The sequence below is a fragment of the Gigantopelta aegis genome, chromosome 14, assembly GCF_016097555.1.
Source record: "Gigantopelta aegis isolate Gae_Host chromosome 14, Gae_host_genome, whole genome shotgun sequence".
Lineage (NCBI taxonomy): Eukaryota > Metazoa > Mollusca > Gastropoda > Neomphalida > Peltospiridae > Gigantopelta > Gigantopelta aegis.
The window spans coordinates 9,735,830-9,748,171 of record NC_054712.1 but is presented as its reverse complement, the minus strand read 5'-3'; the positions used below and the strand labels follow the sequence as shown (position 1 = coordinate 9,748,171).

Genomic DNA, 12,342 nt, shown 5'->3' with positions numbered 1-12,342 from the left:
TTCAGCTTTAAAACAGATTTGTATGGTGACTTCACATTTAGCTTTAAAACAGATTTGTATGGTGACTTCACATTTAGCTTTAAAACAGATTTGTATGGTGACCTCACAATTTAGCTTTAAAAGTAGATTTGTATGGTGACTTCAGATTTCAGCTTTAAAACAGATTTGTATGGTGACTTCAGATTTAGCTTTAAAACAGATTTGTATGGTGACTTCAGATTTAGCTTTAAAACAGATTTGTATGGTGACCTCACATTTAGCTGATTTGTATGCATGGTAACATTAATTTTCAGCTTTAAAAAAGATTTGTATTTTGAATTGAGATTTGAGCTGTGTAACATAACTAACTCGGACTGACACCCAGTGGCTGATGTGTCCTTTTTGTCCTATAGTTTGAACTTCTAGCCATTTGTATTCTTTTTTCTTATAAGTTTCCAAGATCGTTACACAGGGCTCAAACTTAATGATGAGATATAAATTACTGTAGGTAGAGACCATCACCTATGGCACTTTTGTGCCGTCGATAAAGCTCCTCAACAATGGCAAAATCTGTACACCTGGTGTACGTTGTCTGCCAGTATTTAACATTTGCACATTTGAAATATACATAGAACAAAATAGCCCTTCAGTCATGTTTATTTGTCACTTTTTAAAAACTAGCCATTGACAGGCTCACAATAGCCGTCGGTGGGATGTTTCACCCATGGCAATTCTTTTCAAAATTGCTGTGGGAGACAAATTCTTAAGTTAGAGCCCTGTTACACATTTATGAACAGTTATTCTCATTCTAGTCACTGCACTGCGACTGGTTACGGTATATCGAAAGCCGTGGTATGTGTCATCCTGTCTGGGGGATTGTGCATATAGAAGATCCCTTGCTACTAATGGAAAAATGTAGTTGCTTTCCTCTCTAAAACTATGTCAAAATTGTGCTCTTGTGGTGTCTTGTTAAACAAAACAAATTTTAACTTTTTCTAATACCACAAAATGTATTGTTCGTATAGTTAAAAACATGTACCTCTGAGAAGTAACAGTTATGGAGACAAGTTCTAGTCTATTTTTTAAAGGTATTTCCCAGTTTCAACTTCACAGACTCTTGTTTCACTCTGTTGTAACTTTATCCAAGTGTGTTACAGGTTTGTAGATTAACTAAACTTAGTGTCGATTTTCACGATTGAAACTAGAGTCTGACACTTAAACAATTAATAATTAAATTTCCGTTGCATTCATTACAACATACATGTAACATCATCCTATTGGTCCAGATGTAACAACGGGAGTTTGTTAATTTCTCGATGAATGTAAAAAATACGTCGTCAGGGAACGTCATATCAGATAACATCATATCAGATAACGTCATATCAGATAATATCATATCAGATGACGTCATATCAGATAACATCATATCAGATGACGTCATTTTATATGGGCAAGTTGTCTTATTGAGTGTTATTGTTTATGGACCAAAAATAATTCAAAATAAAGTGTGCAGTTTTAGAGTTATTATTAGCAAGTGTGATTCAAATTTAATTATAAATATTGTCTGTTATTTCTTTTATGTTCATCTGGATATGAAAAAAAAAAAAATCTGCAGATGATTTTTTCATACCCCGATGAATGTAAAAAAATAACAGACAATTCTGAATAATGTGGCTGTCATGTTTCTATTGTATTACTAATACTGAACGACACCAAGTGTTGAAGCACTGGTTGGGATGAGAAAACAAAACACCCAAAACAATGTCAGTCAGTAATGAATTTCAAGCATTTTATCGTTTCAGGCTTTTGCTGAAGAGGCTGGCTGCTTATTAGTCCCCTACCGGTCCAACCGGAGGAGACTATATGTTTCATCTCTATCTGTCTGTTCGTCGGTCCATCTGTCTGTCCCACATATGTTTTTTGGATGTTTTTTACAGAAGGCTTTGAGATATTGAGCTGAAATGTACTGTTACAGATCAAGTTTGACTTTCATGACCATTTACCTATTTTTGATGGAGTTATGGCCCTTGAACTTAGGAGATGTGAAAATGTGCATGGAGATATCAAAGATGAAATTTTGTATATAGCTTTATCATTTGTATATAGCTTTACAGATCAATTTGAAGTTTCATGGTGAATTACCCACTTTTCAGAGTTATGGCCTTGAATTTAGGAGATACAAAAAATTGTTGGGCCAGGTAAGGGATATGTATTGCTTTAGCAGTACTCTCATAATGCTTGTTTGCTCTGTCTTTGTCAAGTAATTAGATCTATTTCAAGATGTTTACATGATATTGTTATTGACGAGACAGGAAAAGATCAGTGTTTACATTAATGGTTACAGGTCTTTAAATGGTGCTTTTAGTGACACAGCGCTCTGCAGTTACGGTGCTGTTTTTCTTTCATAATTCTCATTTTCCATAATTTGCTGCGGCCAATCAAACATGGTTGCGTGGGCTTTGTTATATCAGAGATGGTTATTATTTGGATACAAGTTTCGTCATGACAATAATTTCGTTTTCCTAAATAATTATATCCGTATGAAAGAGACATGCATATAGGTTTTTAAAATAACTAGCAGTTTTATAGTTGTTACGAATGCACATTAATTTCGTCATGACTGTAATTTTGTTTTCTAAAATAGCCTATTGACTTAATACAGTGAAACCCTTCTAAACCGGACACCTTTGATACCAATAAAAATGTACTGTATTAAGAGGGATCCGGTTTAGAGAGGTTCTATACTGGTTTTTAAAAAGGGACTCTGTAAAAACGTCCAGTTTACAGAGGGTCTGGTTTTGAGAGGTTTTACCATAGTATTATTAATACATGGAGCTGAGTTTCTAAAATAAATAGGGGTTTTTTATAGTCGTTCTGCATGTTTCATCATTTCATTTTCTAAATATTTATTTAATAAATTTAGTTCAGTTTTTAACATGAGGTCCCATTAAAAAATTATTACTTTTTCATCCTGGTCACCTGAAAAATGTAAAGTGGGCTGGTAGTTTTTTTATTATTAGTTTTTTCTGCTAAATATGGAACTCCAAACTATTTTGACAGGAGTGAAGGTCAATAGACCATTTTCATAAAAATAAAGAGGCAAAGCTTAGTAAATAATATAGCTGTTTTAGGGCTGTTGTTTTTTAAAATTTGAATGGCATTAGTATTTAGATCACATCATGTTGCATCTCCCTACAATAACAATCAGGGGTGGGAATTCTCCTCGGATCAGCTGTTTTCCTCTCATGGAATATTGTGTTTCTTCGCATTTTAATCGTCCTTTCCTCCAAAATGTGTCAGATGGCACAGATTTTAACCTAGGATTTCAAGAATTTCCGGGACCCCACAAGATTTCCTCTTTTTTTACAGTTCACCAATTCCCACCCCTGAACAATAAAACTGGGTGCCTGACGTTTCCTATTCTTTTCTCATTAGTTTGCATGCATGAATACCTGTAGTTGAGTTTCTAAAATAAGTGGCTCGCTTGATGTACGGTTGGTCTGGGATCAATCCCCATTGGTGGGCCCATTGGTCTATTTCTGCACCCAGGCTGGTATATCAGAGGCTGCAGTATGTGCTATCCTACCTCCTCCTTCTTCCTTCCTTCTCTCTAAACTATTTCCTGTCTGTCTCTCAAAGTCTCGATCTGTCTGGCTGTCTCGTCTCTCTTACTCTCTCTTGTCTCATCTCTCTCTCTCTCTCTATCTCTCTCTCTCTCTGTCCTGTCTGTCGTCTGTCCTGTCTGTCTGTCTGTCTGTCTGTCTGTTCTCTCTCCTTTCTCTATCTCCCTCTCTCCTCTCTCTCTCTCTCTCTGTCTGTCTGGTCTGTTTCTCACTGTCTGTCTGTTGGACATGTCACTGTCTGTGTACTCTCTCTCTCTCTCCTCACTACTCTACTCTCTCTCTCTCTCTTCTGTCACCATCTCACTGACTCTCTCTCTCTCTCTCTCTCTCTGTCTGTCTCTGGACTCACGGACTTCTGTCTGTCTGTCTGTCTGGTCTCTCTCTCTCTCTCTCATCTCTCTTCGCTCTCTGGTCCGTGCTCTCCCTGTTCTCTCGCTCTGCAGTTCTACTGTACTGTCTGTCTGTCTCTCTGTCCATCAACTCTCTCTACAGTCCTCTCTGTCTGTTCTGCCTGTCTGTATACTAGTCAGGACTGGCTGTCAATTGATCCCTCTGTGTCTACTCTGTCTCTCTGTCCTCATCTCATCTAGGAGTTCTCAGTAGCATCTGCTCTAGTCACTGTCTGTCTGTCTCTCTCTCTCTCTCCATCTCTCTTGACCTGTCTCTCTGCATCTCTCTCTCTGTCTGTCTGGAAAAGTGCTATGTCGCATCTACTCTCGATCTCGTCTTGTCTGTCTGCCTGAGCCGCGCTGTCTGCTGTCTCGGGATCTCGCTCTGTCTCAACACACTCGGATCTCTGTCCTGGTCTGTCTGGGCTCTCTGTCTGTCTGTCTGTCTCTCTCTCATCTCTCTCTCAGTGGTCTCTCTCTCTGCTGTCTGTATCTCCTGTGCTGTCGTCGGTCTCTCTCTCTCTCTCTCTTTCTGGAGGAGTCTCTCTCTCTCTCTCTGTCTGTCTGCTCTGTCTTACTCGCTGTGGCTCTGTCTGTCTGTCGCTGACTGTCTCTCTCTCTCGCTCTCTCTCAGGATCTCTCTCCTCTCGACTTCACCACTCTCTCCTCCTCCTCCTCTCCTCTCTCTCTCTCTCTCTGTCTGTCTGTGTGTCCTCTCTGTCTGTACGTGTCTGTCTGTCTGTCTCTCTCTAGAGAGCTTTTGGATGTCAAACCTTTGGTAATTCTGACTCATAGACAGAGGAAACCTGCTACAGTTTCCCATTAGCAGCAAGGGATCTTTTATATGCACTTTTTCACAGGCAGGAAAGCACATACCACAGCCTATGACCGGTTGTTTTGTGCTGGTTGGAATGAGAGAAAAATTCAATCAGTTGAATGGATCCACCAAAGTTATTCGATCCTGCGACACAAGCACCTCAGGCACCTCAGGCGAGCACTCAACCAACTGAGCTCAATCCCACCCCTCCCTGATAAGTACTGTGGATGAGGGTTTTGGTTGCAGTTGTCACTTTTTGCTGCTACTATTTTTGTCTTTCCTAAATTCTTTCCACCAGGATACCAACAGTCAAACTACTTTCTACACCAACACTGATGATTTAAACATTGTTTAATCATAATCATTTGTTAAAATAATTATTTCCAACAAAAACATCTTTTCAGAAGAAACACCAACAAAGAAAGATAAATACATAATGTCCTGTGTTCCATCAATATATGCAGCTGAATAATACATAAAAATCAATTGGAAACAGTCTTTACACCTGAAAATAGTTACTTTGGTCGTGGTGATTTAAAGGCAGTGTGTTTTTCTCAATTGTTCTGTTTTCATAATACTTCCATGTATATCGTGTTTCAGTCATGTTCTGTGTTGATGCATGGTTTGTAATAACCATGTCATATCATATTGCACCATTTACTTCGTAACCTGTGAAATGAAACAGTTACTACATATATAATATATAGTTACTGACTTGTTCCTTTCCAGAGGTATACACATATACATCCATATCATATATGACGTTTTCTTGGTGTTTGGATTTACCAGTGACATACCTCCATATCATATATATTACACTGGTGGTATGTTGATATCTCAGATATATACCACCATGTCATATATGTCCATTGGTGAGATTGTGATACCACTGAATTAAATACATCCCTTCATGTATGTTTCTCTAGTAATATAATATATACACATGTCCATGACATATGTTTTACAGATGAGATTATGATACCAGTGATAATATATTCCTTCATGTGTTTCACTGATGAAATTGTTATTCCACTAAATAATATATTCCTGTGTGTGTTTTACTGGTGATAAGTTTGTTTTATTTAACAACACCACTAGAGTTACATGTACTGGTGATAAAATAATATCACTTGTATCCACGTCATATATTTCACATGTGAGACTGTTATAAAACTAATATACTCCTTGGTGTGTTTTACTGGTGATAACGTAATATCGCTTGTATATAAATCCACGTCATATGTTTTCACTGGTGTGATTGTTATAAAACCAATATATTCCTGTGTGTGTTTTATTGGTTATAAGGTAATATCACTTGTATATAAATCCACATCATATATTTTTACTGACTGGTCAGATTGTTATAAAACTAATATATTCCTATATATTATATGGTTCACTTGTGATATGATACACTGTAGTATATATTATTTCACTGGTGAGATTGTTATATAACTAATATATTCCATCATGTATGGTTCACTGGTGATATGATGATACACTGTAATATATATATTATTTCACTGGTGAGATTGTTATATAACTAATATATTCCTTCACATATGGTTCACTGGTGATATGATACACTGTAATATATATTATTTCACAGGTCAGATTCTTATATAACTAATATATTCCTTCCACTGATGATATGGAGATACACTGTGAAGTATACATATCTTGGGGATTTTTTTACTATACCAACGACACTTCCATATCATATGTCCGAATCCCATTAGACCTTGTGTTATATAAAGTACTTCTATACTGGAGCTGCTTGTGAATTTTTTTAAACCCGAATATATGCAGGAAGATCATGCGGAACTTCTTGCCGAACACGCAGTACATGATGAAGTTGACTGCAGAGTTCACCTCCACCATGAGCGTGCACATCGTGTAGAATCGCAGGTAGTGTGTGTTGACGCGCAGGTAGAACGCCTCGACGGACGCGAGCAGAATGTTGTCGATGATCGACGGGAACTGGCACACGAGGAACACGATGATGACGGCGATCAGCATCACTGTGAGGTTATGCTCTCGCTGCGCCGATGTCGAGATCTGCTGACGCATGAAGCGCGACCGGTTGAGGGCACGCATCAGGGCTGTGTTGAGGACGAGCAGGATGCAGAAAGGGATGAGGAACATGAAGAAGAGCTGCAGGTACACGAGGTAGACCTGCTTGAAGACCTGGTGGTCGCCAAACGCCGTTGTGTTGGGCACCGCCTGAGTCTTGTTGCTGCCGGCGACCACGTGCACCTGGATGCGGTAGTGGAAGTAGCGCGGGATGTTGTAGACGACCACCCACAGGAAGATGAGCATCATGGCCTTCTTGGCGCGCGACTTGGTGCACATGTTGGCCGCGTGCAGCGGCTTGCAGACGGCGATGTAGCGCTCCACGGTGAAGGCCACACACGTGTAGATGGAGCCCATCTGGGCGGCCAGACCGATCGGGTAGCCGAATGGAACCGCGTGGTTGTAGTTGAAGTAGTAGTCCTCCAGGATTGGGGTCTCCGGGTACAGGTTCGGGAGCCCGAAGAACAGGATCATGGTCACGAGGATGATGTTGTCGTAGATGGCCAGCGTGATGAGGTAGAGGGAGGTGGACGACTGCATGCGCCGGTGTCTCAGCACGATGATGGAAAGAGTGTTGGCGATCAGGCCGAAGGCGGCGAGGGTGTTTCCGAAGATGCCGAGAACGTAGAAGTTGAACGCCCTGATGCTGGTGCTCTCCGCCTGCAGGCTGTGGTTGGTTGGAGAGTAGAATGTTTCGTTGAGCAATGTGTACATTATGTTGGTGGTAAATTCCACCATTGTGCCGTCAGTCTCGGCCTCTCTGATCACAGGCTGAAAAGACAAAAAAAAAAAGACAAGATAAAATAAATATTAAATTTCATTGTTTCTTTGTTGTACTTCACACATGACTATTGACCCATCAGATTTTAACTGACATGCATGTAGGGTGCGGTCACACTCATACTCCTCAGAAATTAAAGTGGTATTCTAGACAGTTCTAGACAAATGTGAGAATTCTGTAACAGCCTTTACAAACATGGTGGTTGGGATGACAAGACTAAGTATTTTTAAAGAATAACTCAATTTCCTTCGAGGACAAGACAATAACGTTTATATCAGAAGTATAATTTGACTGTTGTTTTTTTCTCTCGCGTGACGTGACAATAGTACGACAGCCCATTAGATAATGGTGGATCATTAGTGCTTCAGGTGGATTTACTTTTTTTTGGGTTAAAACTAATTTTGTCAGTCTCTGAGTGCAGAAAGTGCAGCCTGTTTGATATGTGATGAATCTACTGATCTCAGTCAACCAACATGACATTTTGATTGATTTTAGATCCCTGATGTCCAAACTCTTAGTCTAAATGTGTAATTCGGAAAATTAGATTTTAGTGTGACTTAATTACCTTCGAGACTTTATCATTGTCATCATCATCATCAATCATCATTATCATCATCATTACCACAATCATCATCATCTTAATCATTATCATCATCATTTAACATTATCATCACCACCATTCTCATCCTTATCATCTTAATCATTGTTATCATCAATCATCATCACCATCATCTTAATCATTATCATCATCACCTTTCTCATCCTTATCATCTTAATCATTGTTATCATCAATCATCATCACCATCATCTTAATCATTATCATCATCACCTTTCTCATCCTTATCATCTTAATCATTGTTATCATCAATCATCATCACCATCATCTTAATCATTATCATCATCACCTTTCTCATCCTTATCATCTTAATCATTGTTATCATCAATCATCATCACCATCATCTTAATCATTATCATCATCACCTTTCTCATCCTTATCATCTTAATCATTGTTATCAATCATCATCACCATCATCTTAATCATTATCATCATCATTTAACATCATTATCATCACCACCATTCTCATCCTTATCATCTTAATCATTGTTATCATCAATCATCATCACCATCATCTTAATCATTATCATCATCACCTTTCTCATCCTTATCATCTTAATCATTGTTATCATCAATCATCATCACCATCATCTTAATCATTATCATCATCACCTTTCTCATCCTTATCATCTTAATCATTGTTATCATCAATCATCATCACCATCATCTTAATCATCATCATCATCATTTAACATCATTATCATCACCACCATTCTCATCCTTATCATCTTAATCATTGTTATCATCAATCATCATCACCATCATCTTAATCATTATCATCATCATTTAACATCATTATCATCATCACCTTTCTCATCCTTATCATCTTAATCATTGTTATCATCAATCATCATCACCATCATCTTAATCATTATCATCATCATTTAACATCATTATCATCATCACCTTTCTCATCCTTATCATCTTAATCATTGTTATCATCAATCATCATCACCATCATCTTAATCATTATCATCATCACCTTTCTCATCCTTATCATCTTAATCATTGTTATCATCAATCATCATCACCATCATCTTAATCATTATCATCATCATTTAACATCATTATCATCACCACCATTCTCATCCTTATCATCTTAATCATTGTTATCATCAATCATCATCACCATCATCTTAATCATTATCATCATCACCTTTCTCATCCTTATCATCTTCTTAATCATTACCATTATCACCATCACCAATCAACATCGTCACCACCACCATCATCATTAACACCACCACCATCATCATCATTAATATCATCAACATCATCACCAATATCATCATCATTAACACCACCACCATCATCATTAACACCACCACCATCATCATCATTAATATCATCAACATCATCACCAATATCATCATCATTAACACCACCACCATCATCATTAACACCACCACCATCATCATCATTAATATCATCAACATCATCACCAATATCATCATCATTAACACCACCACCATCATCATTAACACCACCACCATCATCATCATTAATATCATCAACATCATCACCAATATCATCATCATTAACACCACCACCATCATCATTAACACCACCACCATCATCATCATTAATATCATCAACATCATCACCAATATCATCATCATTAACATCATCATCATCATCATCAGTATTGTCTGATAAAATATGAGGTGTGTATGCCTAACCAGCAGCATGTATTGTAAATTATCAATTTATAAAATAAACATCACTGTTCAGAATTGAGAGATAAAAAAAAAGAGGAAAAAAAAAGAAATGTTTTATTTAACGACGTACTCAACACATTGTATTTTCGGTTACATGGCATCAGACATGTGGTTAAGGACCACACAGATATTGAGAGAGGAAACCCGCTGTCGCCACTTCATGGGCTACTCTTTTCGATTAGCAGCAAGGGATCTTTTATATGCACCATCCCACAGACAGGGTAGTACATACCACAGCCTTTGATATACCTGTCGTGGTGCACTAGATGGAACTAGAAATAGCCCAATGGGCCCACCAACAGAGATCGATCCCAGACCCGACCGCACATCAAGCGAGCGCTGTACCACTGGGCTATGTCTTGCCGAATTGAGAGATAAATACCTCTGTATGTTTAAGTTTGTTTATAGTCCATTATAGGGAATTGATGAACTTGCACATTACTGTGTACCAAATGATGCTACCGGTGATTAATAAATCAATGTGCTCTAATGGTGTTGTTAAACAAAAACAAACTAAATAATGCTAGAACTGGTATTTAAACATACTGTTAAGTTTTAAACCCATACCAACTTTCATGACATAGTTTACAACAAAAAAAAACCCATTGAGTTTAAGTAAGGAAAAAAGGTTGTTTTTAGAGGAAGTGAAGGCAAAATGCGGCAACAGCCCAGGTAAGCAGTTACACCTGGATTGTTAGTACTATATAGTGATCGCTATGCAGTATAATACAGACTAAAAGTCAGAATAACATGTGCAATTGCATTACCTTGGCTTTTTTCATCAGTTGCCTTCATCTCTATATCAAAAAAAAGAAATTTAATCTATACACTTTGATGGTAATTTGAATACAAAACTTTTTTTATTTATATTAAAAGATTTTATGTAAAATATGTTGTGGGAGTTGGTATATGTTTAAAACTTTATATTTTTTTTTTTTTTTTAGCATTATTCATTATTCATTTTGACACTAAAAGCTTGATTTAAAAAATAATAATTTTAATGTTTTCCTTTTTATACTACCATATCTGCTAGTAAGGTTACAGTTATTAATAATGTGTTGTTCTTATCTACATGTATAGACAGCTTGTTCTTAATGTGCACGTAATTCAAAACCTATAACCATGACTAATATTTAGGTTTTTCACCTCTATTTATTTTGCATAGACATATCCGAGCATTCATAATTTATTATCCACATAGTTCAAGATATTCAGGGAAATATAACCATTATGACATGTCGATTATAATGATTTCATGTGCACATTGAATGATGTAATTTTGAGAAGTGACGTCATGACATAATGTGGCTTCCCCAGTTTTTAGTTCTGTATAATCGCTTACCGAAATAACGTCATTTTCATTGTCTCCTTCTAGTTACTTTGAAATGATCTGTGTTATTTTCATAACAAACAAAAATAAAGAATAATAAAGAAATTTTTAAAAAGTTTGGTTTGTTTAACGACATCCCTAGAGCACATTGATTCATTAGTCATCGGCTATTGGATGTCAAACATTTGGTAATTTTGATATATAGTCGTCAGAGGAAACCCGCTACATTTTTTCTAATGAAGCAAGGGATCTTTTATATGCACTTTCCCACAGACAGGATAGCACACAACACTGCCTTGATATACCAGTCGTGGTGTACTGGCTGGAACGAGAAATAGCCCAATGGGCCCACCGACGGGGATTGATCCCAAACCAACCGCGCATCAAAATAAAGAAATTATTACACTTGCATGTGAATCATAATGATTTTATGACATTCAGTTCTGGATACAAGAATCAACTCTTTTTGTTTCACCACAATTATTGGAGTTGTCTGCCCTTTCAAAATTACCTCACCTAATAGTGAAATGAGAGCCCAACAAAATAAAATTGACGAAAATAATGGGCAATTTTCTTAATAGTACGGAATTCATCACCTACATACCCACCAACATTGCCACCCCTACATGAAGCGGTGATTGACCGAAATAGTCGTTAGCTCCCTGTAAGAACATTACCCTGTACTTACAATGTAAATCACTATCCAGATGACACAAGTTAATTAGTTTTCTTGTCAGCTAAAGTCCAGAATGCCCATTACAATGTTTTAAATATTTGCCAACCAAGTCGCCAGGCTTAAGTTCAGCCGGCTGTTTTTGCTAAATTGCTAAACGTTTGCAAACTATTTGACTTGTTCCCACAGTGGTCATTCAGTTGGCTGAATCAACTAATGGCCTCGGTGGCGTTGTGGTTAAGCCATTGGACTACAGACTGGTAGGTACAGGGTTCGCAGCCCAGTACTGGCTCCAACCCAGAGCGAGTTCTTAAGGGTTCAATGGGTAGGTGTAAGACCACTA

General features: G+C 37.6%; 2 protein-coding genes across 3 annotated transcripts in view; one reads left to right on the top strand and one right to left on the bottom strand.

Annotated features, from left to right (window-relative positions):
* LOC121388033 (leucine-rich repeat and coiled-coil domain-containing protein 1-like) overlaps positions 1-12,342 on the top strand; it is a 378,090-nt gene that overhangs the window by 89,746 nt on the left and 276,002 nt on the right. The gene's annotated exons all lie outside the window — the stretch shown is intronic.
* Positions 6,424-7,633, bottom strand: LOC121388034 (FMRFamide receptor-like). The gene has a single exon (XM_041519234.1). The coding sequence runs from the start codon at positions 7,617-7,619 to the stop codon at positions 6,504-6,506; it is 1,116 nt and encodes a 371-aa protein (XP_041375168.1). The 5' UTR covers positions 7,620-7,633; the 3' UTR covers positions 6,424-6,503.